General features: G+C 45.7%; 1 protein-coding gene across 1 annotated transcript; it reads left to right on the top strand.

The window, feature by feature from the left end:
- Nucleotides 1-5,525: 5,525 nt before the first annotated feature.
- fam199x (family with sequence similarity 199, X-linked) lies at nt 5,526-14,647 on the top strand (the record flags this gene model as incomplete). Its single annotated transcript, XM_033030983.1, has 5 exons — nt 5,526-5,780; nt 7,938-8,090; nt 10,747-10,908; nt 11,490-11,744; nt 12,680-14,647. Coding segments are annotated over 5 exons (996 nt in total), but the record flags the coding sequence as incomplete, so codon positions are not given.
- Between the last annotated feature and the right edge of the window lie 4,783 nt (nt 14,648-19,430).

Here is a 19,430-nt window from a genome sequence, read left to right as displayed (position 1 = left end):
AGAAACATAGATACATAGAAAATAGGTGCAGGAGTAGGCCATTCGGCCCTTCGAGCCTGCACCGCCATTCAATATGATCATGGCTGATCATCCAACTCGGTATCCCGTACCTGCCTTCTCTCCATACCCCCTGATCCCTTTAGCCACAAGGGCCACATCTAACTTAAATATAGCCAATGAACTGGCCTCAACTACCCTCTGTGGCAGAGAGTTCCAGAGATTCACCACTCTCTGTGTGAATTTTTTTTTTCTCATCTCGGTCTTAAAGGATTTCCCCCTTATCCTTAAGCTGTGACCCCTTGTCCTGGACTTCCCCAACATCGGGAACAATCTTCCTGCATCTAGCCTGTCCAACCCCTTAAGAATTTTGTAAGTTTCTATAAGATCCCCCCTCAATCTCCTAAATTCTAGCGAGTATAAGCCGAGTCTATCCAGTCTTCATATGAAAGTCCTGACATCCCAGGAATCAGTCTGGTGAACCTTCTCTGCACTCCCTCTATAACAATAATGTCCTTCCTCAGATTAGGAGACCAAAACTGTACGCAATACTCCAGGTGTGGTCTCACCAAGACCCTGTGCAACTGCAGTAGAACCTCCCTGCTCCTATACTCAAATCACATTTAATTCACACTAAAGCAATTGTTGTAGGTTGCTTAATACTGCAACATTAAACAGTTTTCTCTGAATGTCTTTTCACAAGTTTATTTCCCTACATATGCTGGACCCTGGGATGCATATTCGCTGTTTAGAAAATCAATAAAAAGAAAAATGTCAACAATTATTTGGCTTTTGCCCATTTACTGAATTGGAACCACATCAGTGTGTCCAACTCAAATATTGTTTGAGGTTGTGGATGGCCCACCATCAAAGATCATATGATGAGCTTCTGCCAGCAGATTGTGTTGCCAGTGTATCTTAAGCCTGTAACTGGGTAGCACAAGCCTGCAGTAAAATATCAGTTTGTTGGTTTGGACGGTCCTTGGTTTCTGAAATAAACACCCTATCTTCAGTTCTGCAACTTATATTATCAGTTTAGTTTATTACTATGTATACTGAGTACAGTAAAAAGCTTTTGTTTGCCTGTAATTTAGTCAAAGAGGGAAAAAAATGCATTATTACAACCAGCCATCCACTCTGTGCAGACAAAGGTTAAAGGGTACAACCTTGATATAGTGCAAGATAAAGTCCAAGTACAGATAGTTCAAGGGTCTCCAATGAGGTAGATGAGAGGTCAGGACCACACTCTAGCTAATAAGAGGTCCATTCATTTGCCTGATAACACTTGGGAAGAAACTCCATGAATCTGGAGGTATGCGTTTCCAACTGTACCTCCAGAGGGAGTGACCAGGGTGAGACTGGTCCTTGTTTATGCTGGCGGCTTTACTGGGGCAGCATCATGTGTAGATGGAGTCAATGGAAGGGAGATTGGTTTGCGTGATGGTTTGGGCTACAACCACAACTCTGTAATTTCTTGCAATTTGGTCCTGATCTATTGTTTGCAGTGACAAATGATTGTGTTGTTTGAGTTTGTGAGAAGATGTCTCTCTGGAAAGCTGTGCAATTTATTTACCTCTAATTGCTCCAGTGGAACTTGGATTGCCCATATGAGTGGAGTGCTTCTGTTCAGTTGTGCATTTAGTGGTATTGTCTTTTGTCGGGTGTTGTCTTTCTTAGTCATAGAGTCTTACAGTGTGGGACCAGGCCCAACTTGCCCACACTCGTCCCACCTGCCATTTGGCCCTTTTCCCTCTAAACCTATCCTATCCATCTACCTGTTTAAATTCTTAAATGTTGCGATAATCCCTGCATCAACTACCTCCCCTGGCAGCTCGTTCCATATACCCATTGTGAACATTTTCTACTGGTACGTTTCACAGTGGCGCAACAGTAGAGTTGTTGCCTTACAGCGCCAGAGGCCCAGCTTCAACCCTGACTATTGGTGGCGTCTGTATGGAGTTTGTACATAACTCTTCAATCCTGTCTAACACCTCTGCTTTTATCTCTGGCCTTTGTTCCAACTACCTGCCATCAAGAGCCCCCCTCGCCTATGTCTACGTATTGCCATCCTCGCTTTCTTCCGCCTCTCCCCACTTCCACCTTTCTTTTCTACCCCCCCCCCCCCTGCACTCAGTGTGAAAAAAGGTCTTGACCCAAGATGCCACCTATCCGTTCTCCAGAGATGCTGCCTGACCTGCTGAGTTACTCCACCACTTTGAGTCCTGGTGTGTATTAACCATCATCTGCTTGTTTCTACACTTTTAACTCTTAGCCCTATTATAATAAGTGGTGAACCTTTACTGTTCCTCTACCATTCTTTCCTTCCTGACCTGTTTTCCAACCACCTTGAGATAAAGGCCAGTACTCATTATTACAGTCAATAACTTTGTTTGTTTGTGCCCTTTATACTGTTTCTATTCACGGTATATCCAAGTCTTCTGCACAGTTCTCATCTTGCCATTTAGAGAGTCACACAGCACGGAAACAGACCCTTCAGCCCAATTTGCCCATGCAGAACGTGATACCCCAACTGCACTAGTCCGACAACCTGCCTGAATTTGGCCCATATCTCTAAGCCATCCCTATCCATGTACCCATCCAAATGTCTTTTAAATGTTGTTACAATACCAGATTCAACTACCTCCTATATGTGGAATGCATTCTGACCTAGCAACCCAGATGGATGACCACAGTTCACCACGTTTCTTCCATCTGTCACAGGTTTGCTCACTTCCGCCCTTGCAACTCTCTATTCCCATCTGCACTTTATACTGTGCCATCTAAAGTGCAGGTGTTTTACAGCATGTCTGAAGTGTGATCAGCTGATGGCAAGTGCATATAAAGTGCGATTAGTACCAGTTTTTTATGCTTCCTCACTAAGTGATGCTGTTACTTAAATTAGTATCTCAACAGACCAACGCAGTACACATTTCTTCAGCTCTTTTTCGCTGAAAAATAGCAAAATATAGTGATACATCACAAAAAAGGCCTAGAGTTCACAGAGTTCACAATGGCGATTTGACATCAAACCTACACTCATTCCCTTTTTATTCCCCTGAAGTTCCCACCAACTCCACGCAGATTCATCCTATACACCAGGGCCAATAAACCTACTAACCTGTACATCTTTGAGATGTGGTGGCACTCGGATGAAACCCATGCTCTTCAGGAGGATGGTGCTGTTTGTATTGAGTCTGTATAGAGAGCAGGATTGATCGCAGGTCACTGGAACTGCTGGCGGCAGCTCTATCATGTGTACCATGGCACTACCTCAATATCACCTCTGTTTTACTTTCTTTGAAGCCACTGCCAGTGTCCAAGTTATCCCTGGAACCCCCAGAATCCAGTGAGAAGTGTTTTTGGTGTTTACTGTGAATATTTTGTATCATTTGAAAAAAAATATGTGTTTTTTTTTGATTGAGACCTAGGTACTGTGAAATTCTTTGTTTTTGTACACAATCTGGTAAAATCATACAGCAGATTCCACCTAGGCAGTACACAAAGAGTCCGCAATGTTTCTGGTTAATTGAACCATCTTATTTCCTCACACCAGCAAACCGGGCCTGTCGTTGCACGTGGCAGCAGGCGGCCTCCTGCCGGGTACCCCCTTTCTTCTCTCCCCTGCCGGGTCCTCCCTTAATTCTTGACAGCGGCCTCCCACCGGATCCCCTTTGCTCACGGTGCCCCCCCCCCCCGCCGGGTCCCCCATTTATTCTTGACGCGTCCTCCCACCGGGTCCCTTCTCGGTGCCTCCCGCCGAGTACCCCCTTCATTCTCAGCGTTCCCCCCATTGGGTCTCCCGCTTCGTTCTCGACTGCCCCGCTGGGTTACTCTCTGAGGCCCTCCTCGTTCTCAATGGCCAGTGGCTGAAACTCTTGTCTGAACAGAAACATGCTGATGTTTGAGGTACAGGTGCACAACCTTTTATCCGAAAGCCTTGGGACCAGACACTTTTCGTAATTCAGAATTTGTCGGTCTTCGGAATGGAAATTTTTTTGCGTAGATTTTAATGGCTGGCTCAGTGGTAGAGTGCTCGGCTCATATCCGCAAGGTCGCGAGTTTGCGCCTTGATCCTGGCAGTTACTCGATCGCGAGTTTGAGTCTTCAATGTCGTTTTTTCTTGCAGAATAAATGTTTGTATGAAATGCAGTGTAGGAGAGGTGTACTGACTGTGTGGGCAGAACTTTGGAAGTGATTGCCCACCAGTCTAAAAAGCCGCTGTGTCTCCCTGTCCCTGGGATAGCAGGGGGCGATCAAACAACACAATACCCCCCTCCCCCTCCAACTCCAGAGGAATCCGCTCCCCGATGGGCCGCTACCAAAGATCATAGGGGAGCTCCTCTATGATCTTTGGCCGCTACAGCGACAAGTGGCAGTTCGCCCACAGCCCGAGCTGCGCCCCCTCATCCGCCACCCCAAGAACAAGACGTACCTTGCACACCATCAGCTTCTGCCCCTACGTGTTCCTCTGGAGTTGGAGCGGGGCTGGGCTGGAGTTGCTGCTGGCTGTGGGTCTCTGGGATCTCCGTGCTTGCAGTGGGCCTGGGGGTCGGTGGGCGGCGGTGGGAGCTGTGGACCTACGGACCTACCTCCGTGGAGCTAGCCAGCTTCGGAGCGTGGAGAGCTGCGGCGGCGAGCTGCTGCGACCCGACTCCGGTGGATGGTGACACCGGGAGCTCGCGGGTCCCCGGTGGGAGACTGCTTTGCGGGGCACCGGCAGTGGCGACTTCTCCTGCCCGAATTACGGGGTTGAGAGTGACCTGGAGCGGGGCCTTACAACGCCCGGCGCAGCTGTAAATTGCCGCGGACTTGCTAGCGCCCGTCGGGGGCTCCAACATCAAGACCGGGGCAGGGCCCTACATCGCCCGGCGTGGCTTTGAGTGGCCGCTCCCCGATAGGCCCCTACGACGCCCCGAGCTGCGCCCCGTCATCCGCAACCCAGGTTCCTCTGTAGTTGGAGCGGGGCTGGGCTGGGCTGCTGTTGGCTGTGGGTCTCTGGGTTCTCCGTGCTTGCGGTGGGCCTGGTGGTCGGTGTCCAATTGGTCCTGACGTCTCCGGTGACTGGCACGGTCCTGCTGCAATCGCCGGTGCAATGGGCGGGGAGCTGGAGAGGGGATGGAAGGGGTCACACACATGGCCGGGAAGCAGAGGGGCGTAGGTGGGGTGAAACTGAAGGGAGCGACAATCTGCACTGTGTATCGTGAGTCTACCGTGGGAACTTTTTAACTCAGCGGGCAGGCAGCAGCATATTGTCAATTATTAACCCTCCCGCGCAATATACCCTCATCTTCTCTTTTATGAATGGGGATTTAGTTCCCCTTTCTTCGAGGACCGACCGGAGGTTCCGCTGTCACCTCTGCGGGCCGCCCTCGGTGAACGTTTTCAAGGACCTTTCTTCAAGGACCGAAAAAATGGCCGCTATTCGGAGGTTTTCGTTATTTGGATCTTCGGATAAACGGTTGTGCACCTGTACTTAAAAAAAAAAAAAAATTGCATAAATTGCCTTTTCTCTGCTGTTTCCTTGAAATGTTTTTAATTATTTGTTTGAGAGTAGATGGAATTTGACTTCTTGTGGAACGAGTGTTGCAAGCTCCGAAAGCAGTGAGGAACTCTTTTCATCGGTTTCATGCGGAGATCAAGAGGACTGTTATTCCTTGCTGGACGATCAGGAATTCACTCAAAATGCATCCTTTGACCTCTTTCCAGAGGGTAGTGTGTGTAGTGATGTGTCTTCCTCCATCAGCACCTATTGGGATTGGTCTGACAGCGAGTTTGAGTGGCAGGTGAGCTTGAACAATCCTGTCCCTGCAACTAAATTACAATTCATTTAGTTTTGGTTTTAGAGATACAGTGTTTAAACGGGCTCTTCAGCCCACCGAGTCCGCACCGACCAGTGATCCCCTATCCTAGTCTGTCCTACACAAACCAATTAAACTACAAACCTGCATGCTTTAGTTTTCGATTTTAATTTTCTTTTCAGAGATGGCCCATTGTAGGGGTTTGGTTTCCCTTTACTCCAGCTGCCTGAGTTATTCTCTCCCTTGTCGGAGGGTCAAACGGCCACCACTCCACTCGAGCGGTTCCCAAGAGAGAGAATACAACAAAAGGGATTCCCCTGGGTTCTAGACCTCGGAATTATGGTGGGATATGATAAAAGGTTGACTTGACCAGAGTGTGCTGATGAGAGAAAACAGAAACCAAGATGGACTCAAAGCAAGTCTAAAATTTACAGGCTTTATTAAACAATGAGAAATCGAATCTCACCAACACTACATAATACGTGGCTAAACTTATGCTTTAAACTAAGACTATGGAAGGAAAACTATCGGGCACGTCGTAAAACTTACTTTACACAATTTTACTTGCAAGTACACCCCCCTTTCCCCTTCTTCTCTCAACCTCTATCCTATTTCGGGAACTTCACCAGGTCACTGGGGTACTTACAGCTAGATTGATGCAGGATCAAGAGCCGCCCAGCAGAGCAGAAAGAGAGAGTGGGTTCTGGCTTGACTCCTGCTTTTTATACCTGAATTTCTCCCTTGAAACCCCCCAGGTGGTCTTCTGGACAAAAGGGTCTTTTGATGATTCCCAGTTTCGATCTGGCATGAACAATAGGCTTCCGATGATAAGGGGCTTGCTGATGTCATGATTCCTCAGCCTGATCGTTATCCCATCGCCTAGATGGGCTCCCATTGTCCCGATGGATGGGTCATCCACGATGGTGATTGTGCTTGCTGTTGGGCTATTTCACCCCCGTCTGCTGAGGCTCGGTTCCTTCCTTTGTGTTTCCAAGATAATCTCGTCATCTCCATCTCAGTCTTTCCTGCTCACACCATTCGCTTAGTGGTGTAATGCCCAGGCCCACAGACAGGTTCGAAACTGGTTCTTCTTTTGTGGATTGGGGTTTTTTTCCCCTTTGCAGCCAGCGTCCTTTTTTTAAATGTCCATGTCCTTATCCGAGTTCTTCCATAATTTTGGAGCAATTGCCCCAATAACTTACACCATCGAGTCCATACGGACAAGCGATCACTAGTTCTAACCTACACACTAGGGACAGCATTTTTATAGAAACGAATTAACCTACAACCCTGCGCATCCTTGTAATGTGGGAGGAAACCGGTGTACCAGGAAAAAAACCTACAAGTTCACTGGAAGAATGTACAGACAGCACCAGTTGAAGGTGGTTGCCAGAGGTTGCAGGTAGAGGAAGGTAAGATCTGCAACCTCCGGCAACCACCTTCAACTAGCATCGCAACCGGCTTCGACTAAAAAACGGCAACCTATTTTTAGTCGCGGCCGGTTTTGAATTTTTTGAAATAATTGCCGGAACACAGAAGAAGCAGAAACCACTTTCGACCATTAGGGAGACTGACAAAAACCTCCGGGAACCGCACGGAAACCTTGGGTGGGGCGCAAAGTCTCCAGAAGTTTCCGTTCAGGTTTCCTAAGTGGGACAGGGGCATTAGTTATAGAAAGTTCAGTTTAGTTTATCGTCACGTGTACTGAGGTACAGTGAAAAGCTATTTTTGACTCTGCCCTACTTATTTTATGTTCATAAGTTGTAGGAGCAGAATTAGGTCATATGGCCCATCAGGTCTACTCTGCTATTCAATCATGGCTGATCTATCTTTCCCTCTCAACCCCATTCTCCTGCCTTCTCCCCATAACCCTTGTCACCTTTACCAATAAAGAACCTATCAATCTTTGCCGTAAAAATATCCATTGAATTGGCCTCCGTAGCCTTCTATGGCAATGAATTCCACAGATTCACCACCCTCTGGCTAATGAGGTTACTCCTCATCTCCTTCGAGGAGCATTATTAATGTTAAGTGCATTACAGTTAAATGGTGACACTATTCTTGATCGGAAATGTGTTCCTTTGTCATATTGCAAGACAGTGCTTTGAATCTATCACCTGTTCTTTAAAATGTGTTTTGAAGCTGGCCAGCAGCGATTTTGCAAGTGGAAGCGACGTCTTGTCCGATGTGGTTCCCAGCGTAACGAGTTCACCATGCCCTATCCTGAAGAGAAGAAGTAAGCAGCACAGAACTTTGGACGAGCTTCCGTGGAGTGCGATGACCAATGATGAGCAGGTATTTATCATAGAGTTGTACAGCGTGGAAACAGGCCCTTCCGCCCAACTCGTCCATGCCGCCCAAGATGCCCATCTACACTAGTCACATTTGCCCCCTACTTTCACTCGGAAGATGGTTCCCGGTAGAAAACATCACCCATACTTTTTCTCCAGAGATGCTGCCTGACCCGCTGAGTTATTCCAACACTTTGTGTCTATCTTTCCCATTTGTCCATGTTTCCCCATATCTCTCTCAACCTTTTCTATCAATGCACCTGTCCAAATGTCTTTTAAATACTGTTCTAGTATCTTCCTCAACTACCTCCTCTTGCAGCTCTTTCCATATACCCACCACGCTCCTGAGTGCCCCTCAGATTCAAATTAAATTTTGTCACTCTCATCCTAAACATATGTTCTCTTTTTGATTATCCTATTCTGGATTTTAAAAACTCTGCAATCACCCTATTCATTCCCTTTATGATTTTGTACACCTCTATAAGGTCACCCCTCGGCTTCCTGTGCTCCAAGGAATAAAGATCTAGCCTGCCCTTCTACCAAGTCTTGGTAAAATCTCATAAATCTACTCTGCACTCTTTCCATGTTAATGACAGGGTGACCAAAACTGAACCCAGTACTCCAAGTGTGGCCTCACCAACCTCTTGGACAACTGTAACATAATGTCCCAACTTCTATGTCCTGACTGATGAAGACCAATGTACCAAAGCTAGTTCTTGACCACCCTATCTAGCTGTGGTGCCACTGACAGGGATCTATACCTGTACTCCTGGAACCCTCTACTCTACAACATACCAAACTGCCTACCATTCACTGTGACATCCCAAACAGCAAGTTAAATTTACCTTGCCTGCCAGCTCCTCTTTTGCTCTCATGATTGCCGCCTTAAATGTACGTATGTTTGAAATTTAAAAAATGAGTGTATCCGTGTAAATAATGAAAGTATTATCTCTGTAAAGCTTGCGAATATCTGCTTGTTTTGACTAACTCTATTGCTACTAAGAGATTTGTTTTCTGAATCTTGTTACAAATGGTCATTGATTTTGATTCAATTGACATGAATCAATGAGATTGATTTACCTCTAGTTTAAAAGTCACACTTGAAATCCTGCTTACTAGTTTTTTTTCTGTGCATGAAGAAACACAATCCTTTTATTTTTGTGTTGTGAAGATTTTTATGCTGGAAAAATCGTTATTATTAATGGGACAGCACGGTGGCGCAATTGAGGAATTGCTGCCTTACAGCGTCAGAGATCTGCGTTCCACCCTGACTACTGGTGCTGTCAGTACGGAGGTTGTAAATTCTCTGTTTGGCCACTTGGGTTTTCTCTTGGTGCTCTGGTTTCCTCCCACATTTCAAAGATGTAGTTTGTTGTTTCATTGGCTATGGCAAAATTGTAAATTGTCCCTAGTGTGTTGAATAGCGCTAATGTACTAGGCTCGCTGGTCAGTGCAGACTCGATGGGCCGAAGGGCTCATTTCCACACTGTATCTCTAAACTAAACATAGCAAGTTCACTTTTGCGAAAAACTGGGATCCGTTAAGTGAAAATTGAAAAGTAATATATTTGATCGGATGGGGAACCATGGTGCAAAAAGATTCTAATTATCTGGCAATATGATTGAAGCCAACCTAGAACGGAATTGTTGGCATAGACTCGGGCATTTCTGACTGCCAAAAAAAAGTGGCCCCATCAAGTTTTGTAACAAAAATGAACAATTCTCCACGTCTCAAAGATTCAATCAGTTTAAATTGTATTTGTTGGAATAATGATTCATTCAAGTTTTCAGATGGAATTATAAGTTAAAAACCATAATAATTCCACTCGAAAATCTTGATTCTGGAAGTTCCACGATTCCAAGGTCAAATAAATCTGCCCATTCCACAAGAGTAACATTTTATCCTTCAATCAGATCATGGCTTTATAAAAATAATCATTTGGTGGTCTGCACAATGCTCTTTGCAATTTGTTTATTGCATTACATTGTCACTCAATTCAGGAAGTAGTTAATTTCTAAAGGAGTTACTCCTCAAGTTTTGGCTGAATTTCAGCCCATGCTCGATCTTTGGTCAGCCAATACGGAGGGGAGGGGAGAGGAGGGGTCGGTGCGTTGGTGGGGAAAATCTCCCTGTTGGTTTGCTCATGGGTCTGGTCAAGATGGCCATTCACAGAACCAGGCGGCGGGCATTCGAGGGTTCTACCCGAATCGAGTGCATGCCCCTCTTCGGGCTAACGACTATGCCCGTGTGTCCTTGGAGAGAGAGCACAATGGTGTCCACGGACACTTTGGAGGCCTTCCATGAACGCTGGTTGCCGTGGGCGCTGGAGTGCGCAGTGGATAAGGCTGACAATTTGCAAGTTACATAAATAACAGTTTTGATGAATGCAGTACTTTGTAAACTGAATTTGTAATAAAAAGTATTATTATGATTGATTGATTGTGATTGGTTGGGGAAAAAAGTTAAGAATTGACGCCCAGAAGCCCCAGCATTGATAGAAAATCACATTTATGGAGAATAACCAGAATGAAAATTAAAAAGCAAAACTAATATCTCTAATGCAATTGTTTGTGATTATATGTATAGAGGGGAACACATGTTCAAATGCTGCAGTAATTGGACGTTAATGTTTACCTGCTTGCCATTTCTACTTGTTTCAGGTTGAATATATAGAATACTTGAGTCGTAAAGTTAGCACAGAAATGGGTCTTCGGGAGCAGCTCGACATTATTAAAATCATTGATCCAAATGCTCAGATTTCACCCACGGACAGCGAATTTATAATTGAGCTCAACTGTCTGACGGACGAAAAGCTAAAGCAGGTAAACCTTAAGACATAATAGTCATTGAGTCAGACAGCGTGGAAGCAGGCTTAACTGGCTCACATCGACCAACATGTACCACCTATACGAGTCCGACTTGCCTGCATTTGGTCCACGCCCCTCTAAACCTATCCTATGCAGGTGCAGTGAAGTGCTTTGTTTTTTATACAACCTGTTAAAATCATGTAGCAGACCTCGCCTAGGCAGTACACGTGTCGCCACCTTTTGGCGCCGACTAAGTTACAAAAGTTCACCAGACATTCGTATCTACTGCCTACGCACATGGTAACAGGCAGCCGGCTTCCCTACCAGGTCCCCCTTTGTTCTCGGTGCCTCCTTCTCTCCACCCCCCCCCCACCCCCCTGCTGATTCCCCCCTTTGTTCTCGGTGGCCCACCCACCCCCACCGGGTCGTGTGTGTGTCGTCCCCACCCCCCCAAATCCCCAAGGATGTGTTTACCTTTACTTTATAAAGACTGGAACGTCATTGCATTTGATGAATGCCAAGTTTTGGTTACTCTTTTGAATTTTGTGGCACAAGGCACGAATGATGAGCCCAGCGAATGTTTATATCCCCTCTAGGTCAGGAATTACATTAAGGAGCATGGGGTCCGCCAACGAAGTGGGCGCGAGAGCTGGAGGAGAGGCAGTCATGCTGGCTGCGGGCTTAGCGGCCTGAGTGGTGCTAGCAGTAGTAGCGCCAGCTTGGTAAGTTCGGCGAGCAGCAGTGGATCCAGCGGCAGCAACTCTGCATCCGCTTCAAGTGCCAATATGAGCCGGGCACACAGCGACAGTAACCTGTCCACCAGTGCCGCCGACAGGATAAGAGACTCAAAGGTAAGGCGTCATTATTTAAATACATATAGGAAGGAACTGCAGATGCTGGTTTAAATTGAAGATAGACACAAAATGCTGGAGTAACAGCGGGACAGGAAGCATCTCTGGAGAGAATTAATGGGTGACGTTTCAGGTCCAGATCCATTCCTTCTCTCCAGAGATGCTGCGCTGCCTGTTTCGCTGAGTTACTCCAGCATTTTGTGCCTATTAGTTAAAAACAATTGCATTTACTCTCATCAGAAGGAACTGTAGATGCTGGTTTACACCAAAGATAGACACAGATTACTGGAGTAACTCAGTGGGTCAGGCAGCAACTCTGGAGATCCTCCTTGAGTCTGAAAAAGGGTCTTGACCCAAAACGTCACCTATTCCTTTTCTCTAGAAATGCTGCCTAACCCGCTGAGTTACTCCAGCATTTTGTGTCTATGTTGTCCAGGCAATGTCTGTTTCATTGGATTGTTCACTTTTCTTGATATACTAAATTTCCTGGATGTACACTCCAGATTTTGCAGCCTGGTAAGTGCTGATTTGCGCAATTTCTAATTCTTTTACTACCAATAAACTCGGTCTTCAATATAGATATGGATAGAAAAGGTTTCGAGGTATATAGGCTAAAGGTGGGTCTAATGTAGATTGGGCATCTTGGTCGGCATGGGAATGTTGGGCTGAAGGGCCTGTTTCTATGATCCATGAATGTTTTCAGAAAGTCTCTAAAACTGATACGTGACAATTGGTAATTTAATCTCATGTGGGATGAGGATATGGGCTAAATGTGAGCAGGTGAGACTAGTGTCAAAGGGGCATCTTGGTTGGCATTGGCAAATTGGATTGATCCGTGCTGTTTGATCAATGAGCATTTTCAGAACATGTGACAATTGGTAACTTCTACCATTCTCGCTCCCTCATCCCAATCCTAATCCCGAATGGCTTGGCAGAAGAGATCCAAGCAGCGCAAACTGCAACAGAAAGCAATGCGTAAACGCCAGTTGAAGGAACAGCGCCAAGCAAGGAAAGAGAGACTGAGCGGCCTATTTCTGAATGAAGAAGTGCTCTCTGTGAAGGTGGCAGAGGAAGATCACGAAGGAGATGTGGACATATTAATGTGACCAAATGTAAACTGGCTATATATATTGAATTATAAAAATAATGGATTATCCAACCAGTGGGAACGCTGGAGCTAAAAGTTGAGACAGAAGCTAAAAGGGGCTGATTGCTGTTTACAATTTAACATTGTGTACTTTATTTTGTGTTTTTAAAACATCTTGGTAATTCTATTAAAGCTGCTGAAACACTAATTTGTATAGAAAAATGTTAAATGTAGTTCAGTCTGTAAGATATCCAAATGACCTGGTGACAACAGAATGCTTTTGAAACCCTGTATATTCCTATAACACTAACGTGGGCACTATTTTAGTAGAAATATATTTCATTTTTTTGTGCTTTGCTGTGGTATTTGAAATATTGCCTGTGGACTGTATATAGATATTATATATCAGGATATTTCATATTTTGTTACAAATTGTTTTCTGCAAATCCTATGAATCTTTGGAAATTTGGCAGCATTTGACAATAACTCAGTAATGAATTACTTATCCGAATCACCATATTGCATGATTATTGCTGTTGACTTTTGCCATTTTTATCGATACAATCCATTGTGTTCTGGCTACACTTCATCTAAATTGGATCAGTTGAATGTTGTTTGCAAGAATCAGGACCGAGTCTGTAGAAAGGGTCCTGACCCGAAACATCACCCATCCTTTTTCTCCATGGATGCTGCCTGGCCCGCTCAGTTACTCCAGCACTGTGTGTCTATCTTTACTCAAAAGGAGCAGTTTAAAAAAAATGTATTAACAGAACTGACAAGAGAAAGTTATAGAACAAAGTTTTGTTTAAGAAAAAAACAATACTGCTCACGCCAAAATGATTTTTTTTCACGACCAATACATCTGTGTGGTCACCAATGGATAGAAACTTGGGTCGCTCTGAGTGAAACAAAGTGCTGGAAGTGGATACAGAACTGTTGTTGATGCTTATCAACTTGGAAGCCACTAGTCTAGACTGTTGTTTAGATATGAGAGACACTCATGACAATTGTCTCAACTCAAATGGATCTTGCATGGATGTAGCTTGATGCCTCTAGAGTGGCTGATAATGGAGACTTAATTAATGAACGATTAGTGCTGGAGTAACTCAGCGGGTCAGGTAGTATCCCTGAAGGGCATGGAATGGCAGCGTTTTGGGTCGGGTCCCTTCGCCAGTGCGATGAAAAGCCCCAAGCCGAAATGTCACCTTTCCACATCCATCAGATATGCTGCCTGACCCGGAGTCACTCCAGCACTTTGTTCTATGCAAGATTCCAGCATCAGCAGATCCTTGCAACACAATTAATGAACCTACCCTCCTAATTATCATTGTTAACTTAAAAAAAAATGTTAGTTTTCTTCAAAGAATACTTCACTCCCTTCATCCACTAGCACTCTGCTTTTCATTTTTCAATTAGAGTTGTCAGCTGCAGAGTAAAAAAATATGGGGGGAGCTGAAGAGCATTCGTGTCCAGTTCTTCACATATTACAGGCTGGTATACATTTCTTTACTGTACCTGTAAGGTTTGTAAACAGAGTATAAGGTAATTGAAAATTGCTTGCTTTCATGTGTGAAGGAATAAGTGTAGAAGCATCAGTAGACCATGTTGGATTTTGATTTAACAAGGTAATCACTGTGCTCCAGTGAGCAAATATTTGTGGCCTTTACCACTGTTTCCTTTACCCTGCATTGATTTGTTTAAAATCTTGCCTTGTGACTTTTGTTGCAAATAACTGATACCTTGTTGAATCCAAACAAGATGATTGGCCAGTCAGGTGCAAAATCTGCATTAAAAGTAGTTTGATTTTGGATATGGATTTTTTTGTCTACTGTGATTCCTTGCATAGTTGAATTATACAAAGCTTGTACGTGCATTATTCTGTTTGGGTTTAAGTGACTCGTCTCAGCTGGGTTAAGAACTTGTGCGTGTGTTTGCTAGCACAGTAGTACAGCTTATTCCTGCAAGAGCCAGCAACTTATGTGATTAGGCACAACACTCATTGTGACATTCGCAATGTCCATCAGTCTGCACATTCAAATCAGTGCAGTGTGTGAAGACCCTCTAAATCAGTTTGCAACTCAAATAGAGAGCATGAGATTATAAGAAATAACAGGTTGGCTTTTCAGTCCCTTGTGCCTCCACTATGGTTTAATAGGATCATGTCTGATGTTTCAATTCATTGACACTTTTTAATCCGCATATCTTTTGATATCTATCGATCTTTGCTACCACACATGGCCATAGATGCTAGTTCGATCCGGACTTCGTGTGCTGTCTATGTGGAGTTTGCACAATCTCTTTGTGACCGAGTGGGTTTCCTCCCACATCCCCAAAAAATGCGGGTTTGTAGTTTAATCGGATTCTGTCCAAGTGAGAGTGCATGTGAAAGTGGGATAAGAGAACTAGTATGAACGGGTGATCGATGGTCGGTGTGGATTCAACAGGCCGAACGGTCTGTTTCCATGCTATATCTTTTAATTAGTCTCTGCTTCAAATATATTCTGTGCCTCCCCGGCCTTTTTGGGTTGAGAATTCCATAGATATACAAACCCCAGTGAAAATTCCCAACTCTACTGAATCTCTCTGATCTCTTATTTTGACACGGATAACTGGTTCGAGGCAGAACATCAGCTTGACGTTTATCTCCTCAAGCCTCTGACATTTTTTTTAATGTTGGAAACCAATCACCATCTATCTTCTATCTATATCTATCTATACTATTACTAAAGCTCTCATCTTGACCACTTTTGGTCAGCATTGTATTTAAATTTGCACAAAAACGGTACCCTATATCGCTGGGATTTTTTGCCACCTTACCGTTATCCTTTGTTCCAAGCGCACCGAGTATGTTCTGATCGGTGGAATATTCCAAAATTTATGAAGGTTTAAAATATCCTGAGATGAGCAGATTGGTCTTCTCTCCTATCAGTCACCATGAAGGTAATTCCCCTTCCGGGGGCGAGGAGAATAAAGCCCAGGAGGCCGAGCGTGAGTCCATCAGCCCGGAAGCCGTGAGTGAAAGTTGAGTGCAGAACTGTGAGTCTACAAGCCCCCCCATTAGTGACAACTGAGTCTGCAGCTGTGCTAAGCGGAAGTCGCGCTGAGTCCGGAGGTCCGCAAGCCGTGAGTGCGCAAGCCGTGAGTGAGTGAACTGAGTGCACAAGCTGTGGCTGAGTGAGCTGCGAGTCCACAAGCCGTGGCTGACCGAACTGTGAGTCCACAAGCCGTGGCTGAGTGAACTGTGAGTCCACAAGCCTTGGCGGAGTGAACTGTGAGTCCACAAGCCTTGAGGGAGTGAACTGCGAGTCCACAAACCGTGCCCGAGTGAACTGCGAGTCCACAAGCCGTGCCCGAGTGAATTGCGAGTCCACAAGCCTTGAAGGAATGAACTGCGAGTCCACAAGTCGTGTCCGAGTGAACTGCGAGTCCACAATTTGTGCCCGAGTGAACTGCGAGTCCACAAGTCATGCCCGAGTGAACTGCGAGTCCACAATTTGTGCCCGAGTGAACTGCGAGTCCACAAGTCATGCCCGAGTGAACTGCGAGTCCACAAGTTGTGCCCGAGTGAACTGCGAGTCCACAAGTCGTGCCCGAGTGAACTGCGAGTCCACAAGTTGTGCCCGAGTGAACTGCGGGTCCACAAGTTGTGAGTGAGTGAACTGCGAGTCCACCAGCCGTGGCTGAGTGAACTGCAAGTCCAGAAGGCTCACCACTCCTGCCCACACACCTCCATCCCCCTCCCCTCCGTTCCCCTCCCCCGGCTACAGAACACTCCTGCCGGCTCCCACCTGAAGCCTCCCCGTCCCCAGCTACAAGACTAGCCCAAGAATCCATTCAGCCCACAATGTCCATACTTGCCCTATGGAAACCAGTCCCTTTGGCCCACAACACCCATACTAGCCCTCCAGAACCTGGCCCCTGCCAGAAGCCGTGCCCCTCTCCAGGCTGCAGGACGCTCCCCCCACCGGCCCCCGACAGCCCCCGCCTGAAGCCGACCCCCTCCCCGGGCTGCAGAACGCAACAAGAGCCGCAACAAGAAAGAATGGAATGAATAAATCTCTTTAACATTTAAATTATTGTTATATTTTAGGTTATTCACATTTTAAGCTTTAATAAATCCCTTTTCCACTTGCCATCCCGTCAAGTCAAGTCACTTTTATTTATATATAACATTTAAAAAACAACTCCTGGTGGCCAAAATGCTTTACATTGGTAGAGATACTAACGTTATACAACATTGGTTCATAGATTAAGTACATACATACATACATACATACAGCCCTCACTCAGAGGACGTCAAGAAAGGCTTGAGAGTAAAGATGAGTTTGAAGTCTCGACTTAAAGGAGTCGATGGAGGGGGCAGTTCTGATGGGAAGAGGGATGCTGTTCTACAGTCTACGACCTGCAACCGCAGAGGCGCGGTCGCCCCTGAGCTTATGTTCAGTAACTCCAAGTCGGCCGATCTGAGGGACCTATGGTTGGTAAGCAGACTTTTGATGTAGGTGGGGGCAAGCCCGTTAAAGGCTTTGTAAACATAAAGAAGGATCTTGAAATTTATTCGGAACCGCACTGGGAGCCAGTGGAGAGAGGCCAAGATCGGGGAGAGGTGGTCCCTTTTTCGGGTGCCCATCAGGAGTCTCGCTGCGGTGTTTTGGACCAGTTGCAGGCAGGACAGGGAAGTTTGGCTGATGCCAGTGTAGAGGGAGTTGCAGTAATCTAGGCGGGAGGAGATAAATGTGTGGATGATCTTTTCAAGGTAACAAACTGGAGGAATTGTTTTATTTTAGCTCTCGTCCGAAGCTGGAAGCTTGCTTTTACCACGGCATTGACTTGTTTGTCAAATTGCAATGCTGAGTCAAATATCAGGGGCGTCACAACGGGAACCCGTCAGCCACGCCTGTGCAAATGGGGGCTATGCGTGAGTGGTGGAATATTGGAATCGGTGGAGAGGTGGAATATTGCGTTGGGGAACCAGCCCTCCCGTGTGAGAATGGGACCCAACTGGTCCAACTTAGTCTAGTTTATTCTAAAAATTAGAAATGCATGCTACGTTAGTTTAACCTCTTCGCCCTATGATATCCCAACTATTATGTTCTCCCTAAGTATGGCACGGTGACACAGCTGTAAAGTTCCTGCCTTATAACGCCTGAGACCTGTGTCTAATCCTGACTAAGGGAGTTTGTTCGTTTTGCCTGTTACCAAGTGGTTTGGTGCTCTGGTTTCCTCCCACAGGTTTTGTAGGTTAATTGGCTTCAGTAAAAATTGTAAATTGTCCTTATTGTGTAGGATAGTGCGAGTGAATGGGGATTGCTGGTCAGCGTGGACTTGATGGGCCGTTGTATCTAAACTAAACTAAACCCTGTTTAAAGTACACCATTTCTGAGGTAGGGATTCAAGACATTTGGGAAGTCAAACTAGAGCAGGACTTGCACAGTAAATGGCAGAGCCCAGGGGAATGTTGTAGAGCACGAAAACCTAAGGGTATAAGTACATAGTTCCATGAAAATAGTTACACTGGTTGATAGGTTGGTGAAGAGGGTGTTTGGCACCCATGGTTACATTGCTCAGAGCTCTGAGTGTAAATGTGACATCATGTCACAAAGGTACAAGATGTTTTGTGAAGCTACGCAGAATTGGTTGCAGTTCTGGTCACCAAGCTATAGGAAGGATGTCATTAAGCAAAAGAGATTCACATGGCTGTTACTGGATCTGGAGGGCTTGAGTTATAAGGAGAGACTGGATAAACTGGGGCATGTTTTTTTTAACCTCTTGTGTGGGAGGCTGAGAGGTGGCATTGTAGAGGTATCAGGAGAGCTTTGAGGAGGTATTTGAGGTCCAGGTCCATCACAGATTTTCTGGCACCTTCTTTAATTCATGCAAAATTACAAGAGTGCACTTGAAATCTCCCCGACAATGTGGTGCCTAGGTCAGGTGAGGTGGCCGAACTCGACCCTTGGTTTAGTTTAGAGATGCAGCATGGAACGATGCCCTCCGTCCGCCTAATCCGTGCCCATCATTGATCACCTATTTGCAGTTCTATATTATACCACTTTTGCATCCACTTCCTACACACTAGGGGCAATTTTGCAGAGATCAATTCACCTACAAACCCGCACGTATTTGGGATGTAGGAGGAAGCCCATGGAGTTACAGGGAGAATGTGCAAACCATACAGACAGCACCCGAGGTCAGGATCGAACCTGTCTCTGGCGCTGTGAGGCTGCAGCTCTATCAGGTGCACAGCTGTGCCACTTATTTTGATTTGATTAGTTTTAGTTTGGAACTTGCTGTCTGTGAAGATGGTAGAAATTGGCTTCCACAGGGTAATTGGGTCTACACCGGAGAGATGATAGATTTCAAAGGATTGGGAAAACAGCTGGATGGGGCGGCACAGTGGCGCAGCAGTAGAGTTGCTGCTTTCCAGCGCCAGAGATTCGGGTTCGATCCTGGCAATGGATGCTGTCTGCATGGAGTTTGTACGTTCTCCCTGCGACCACATAGGTTTTCTCCAGGTGTTCCCGTTTTCTCCCACACTCCGAAGAGTTTGTAGATAATTTGGCTTTGGTAAAATTGTAGATCGTCCCTAGTATCTAGGATAG

The sequence above is a fragment of the Amblyraja radiata genome, chromosome 12, assembly GCF_010909765.2.
Source record: "Amblyraja radiata isolate CabotCenter1 chromosome 12, sAmbRad1.1.pri, whole genome shotgun sequence".
Classification (NCBI taxonomy): Eukaryota; Metazoa; Chordata; class Chondrichthyes; order Rajiformes; family Rajidae; genus Amblyraja; species Amblyraja radiata.
The sequence above is the reverse complement of the archived record's forward strand: the minus strand, read 5'-3'. Positions and strand labels throughout refer to the sequence as shown.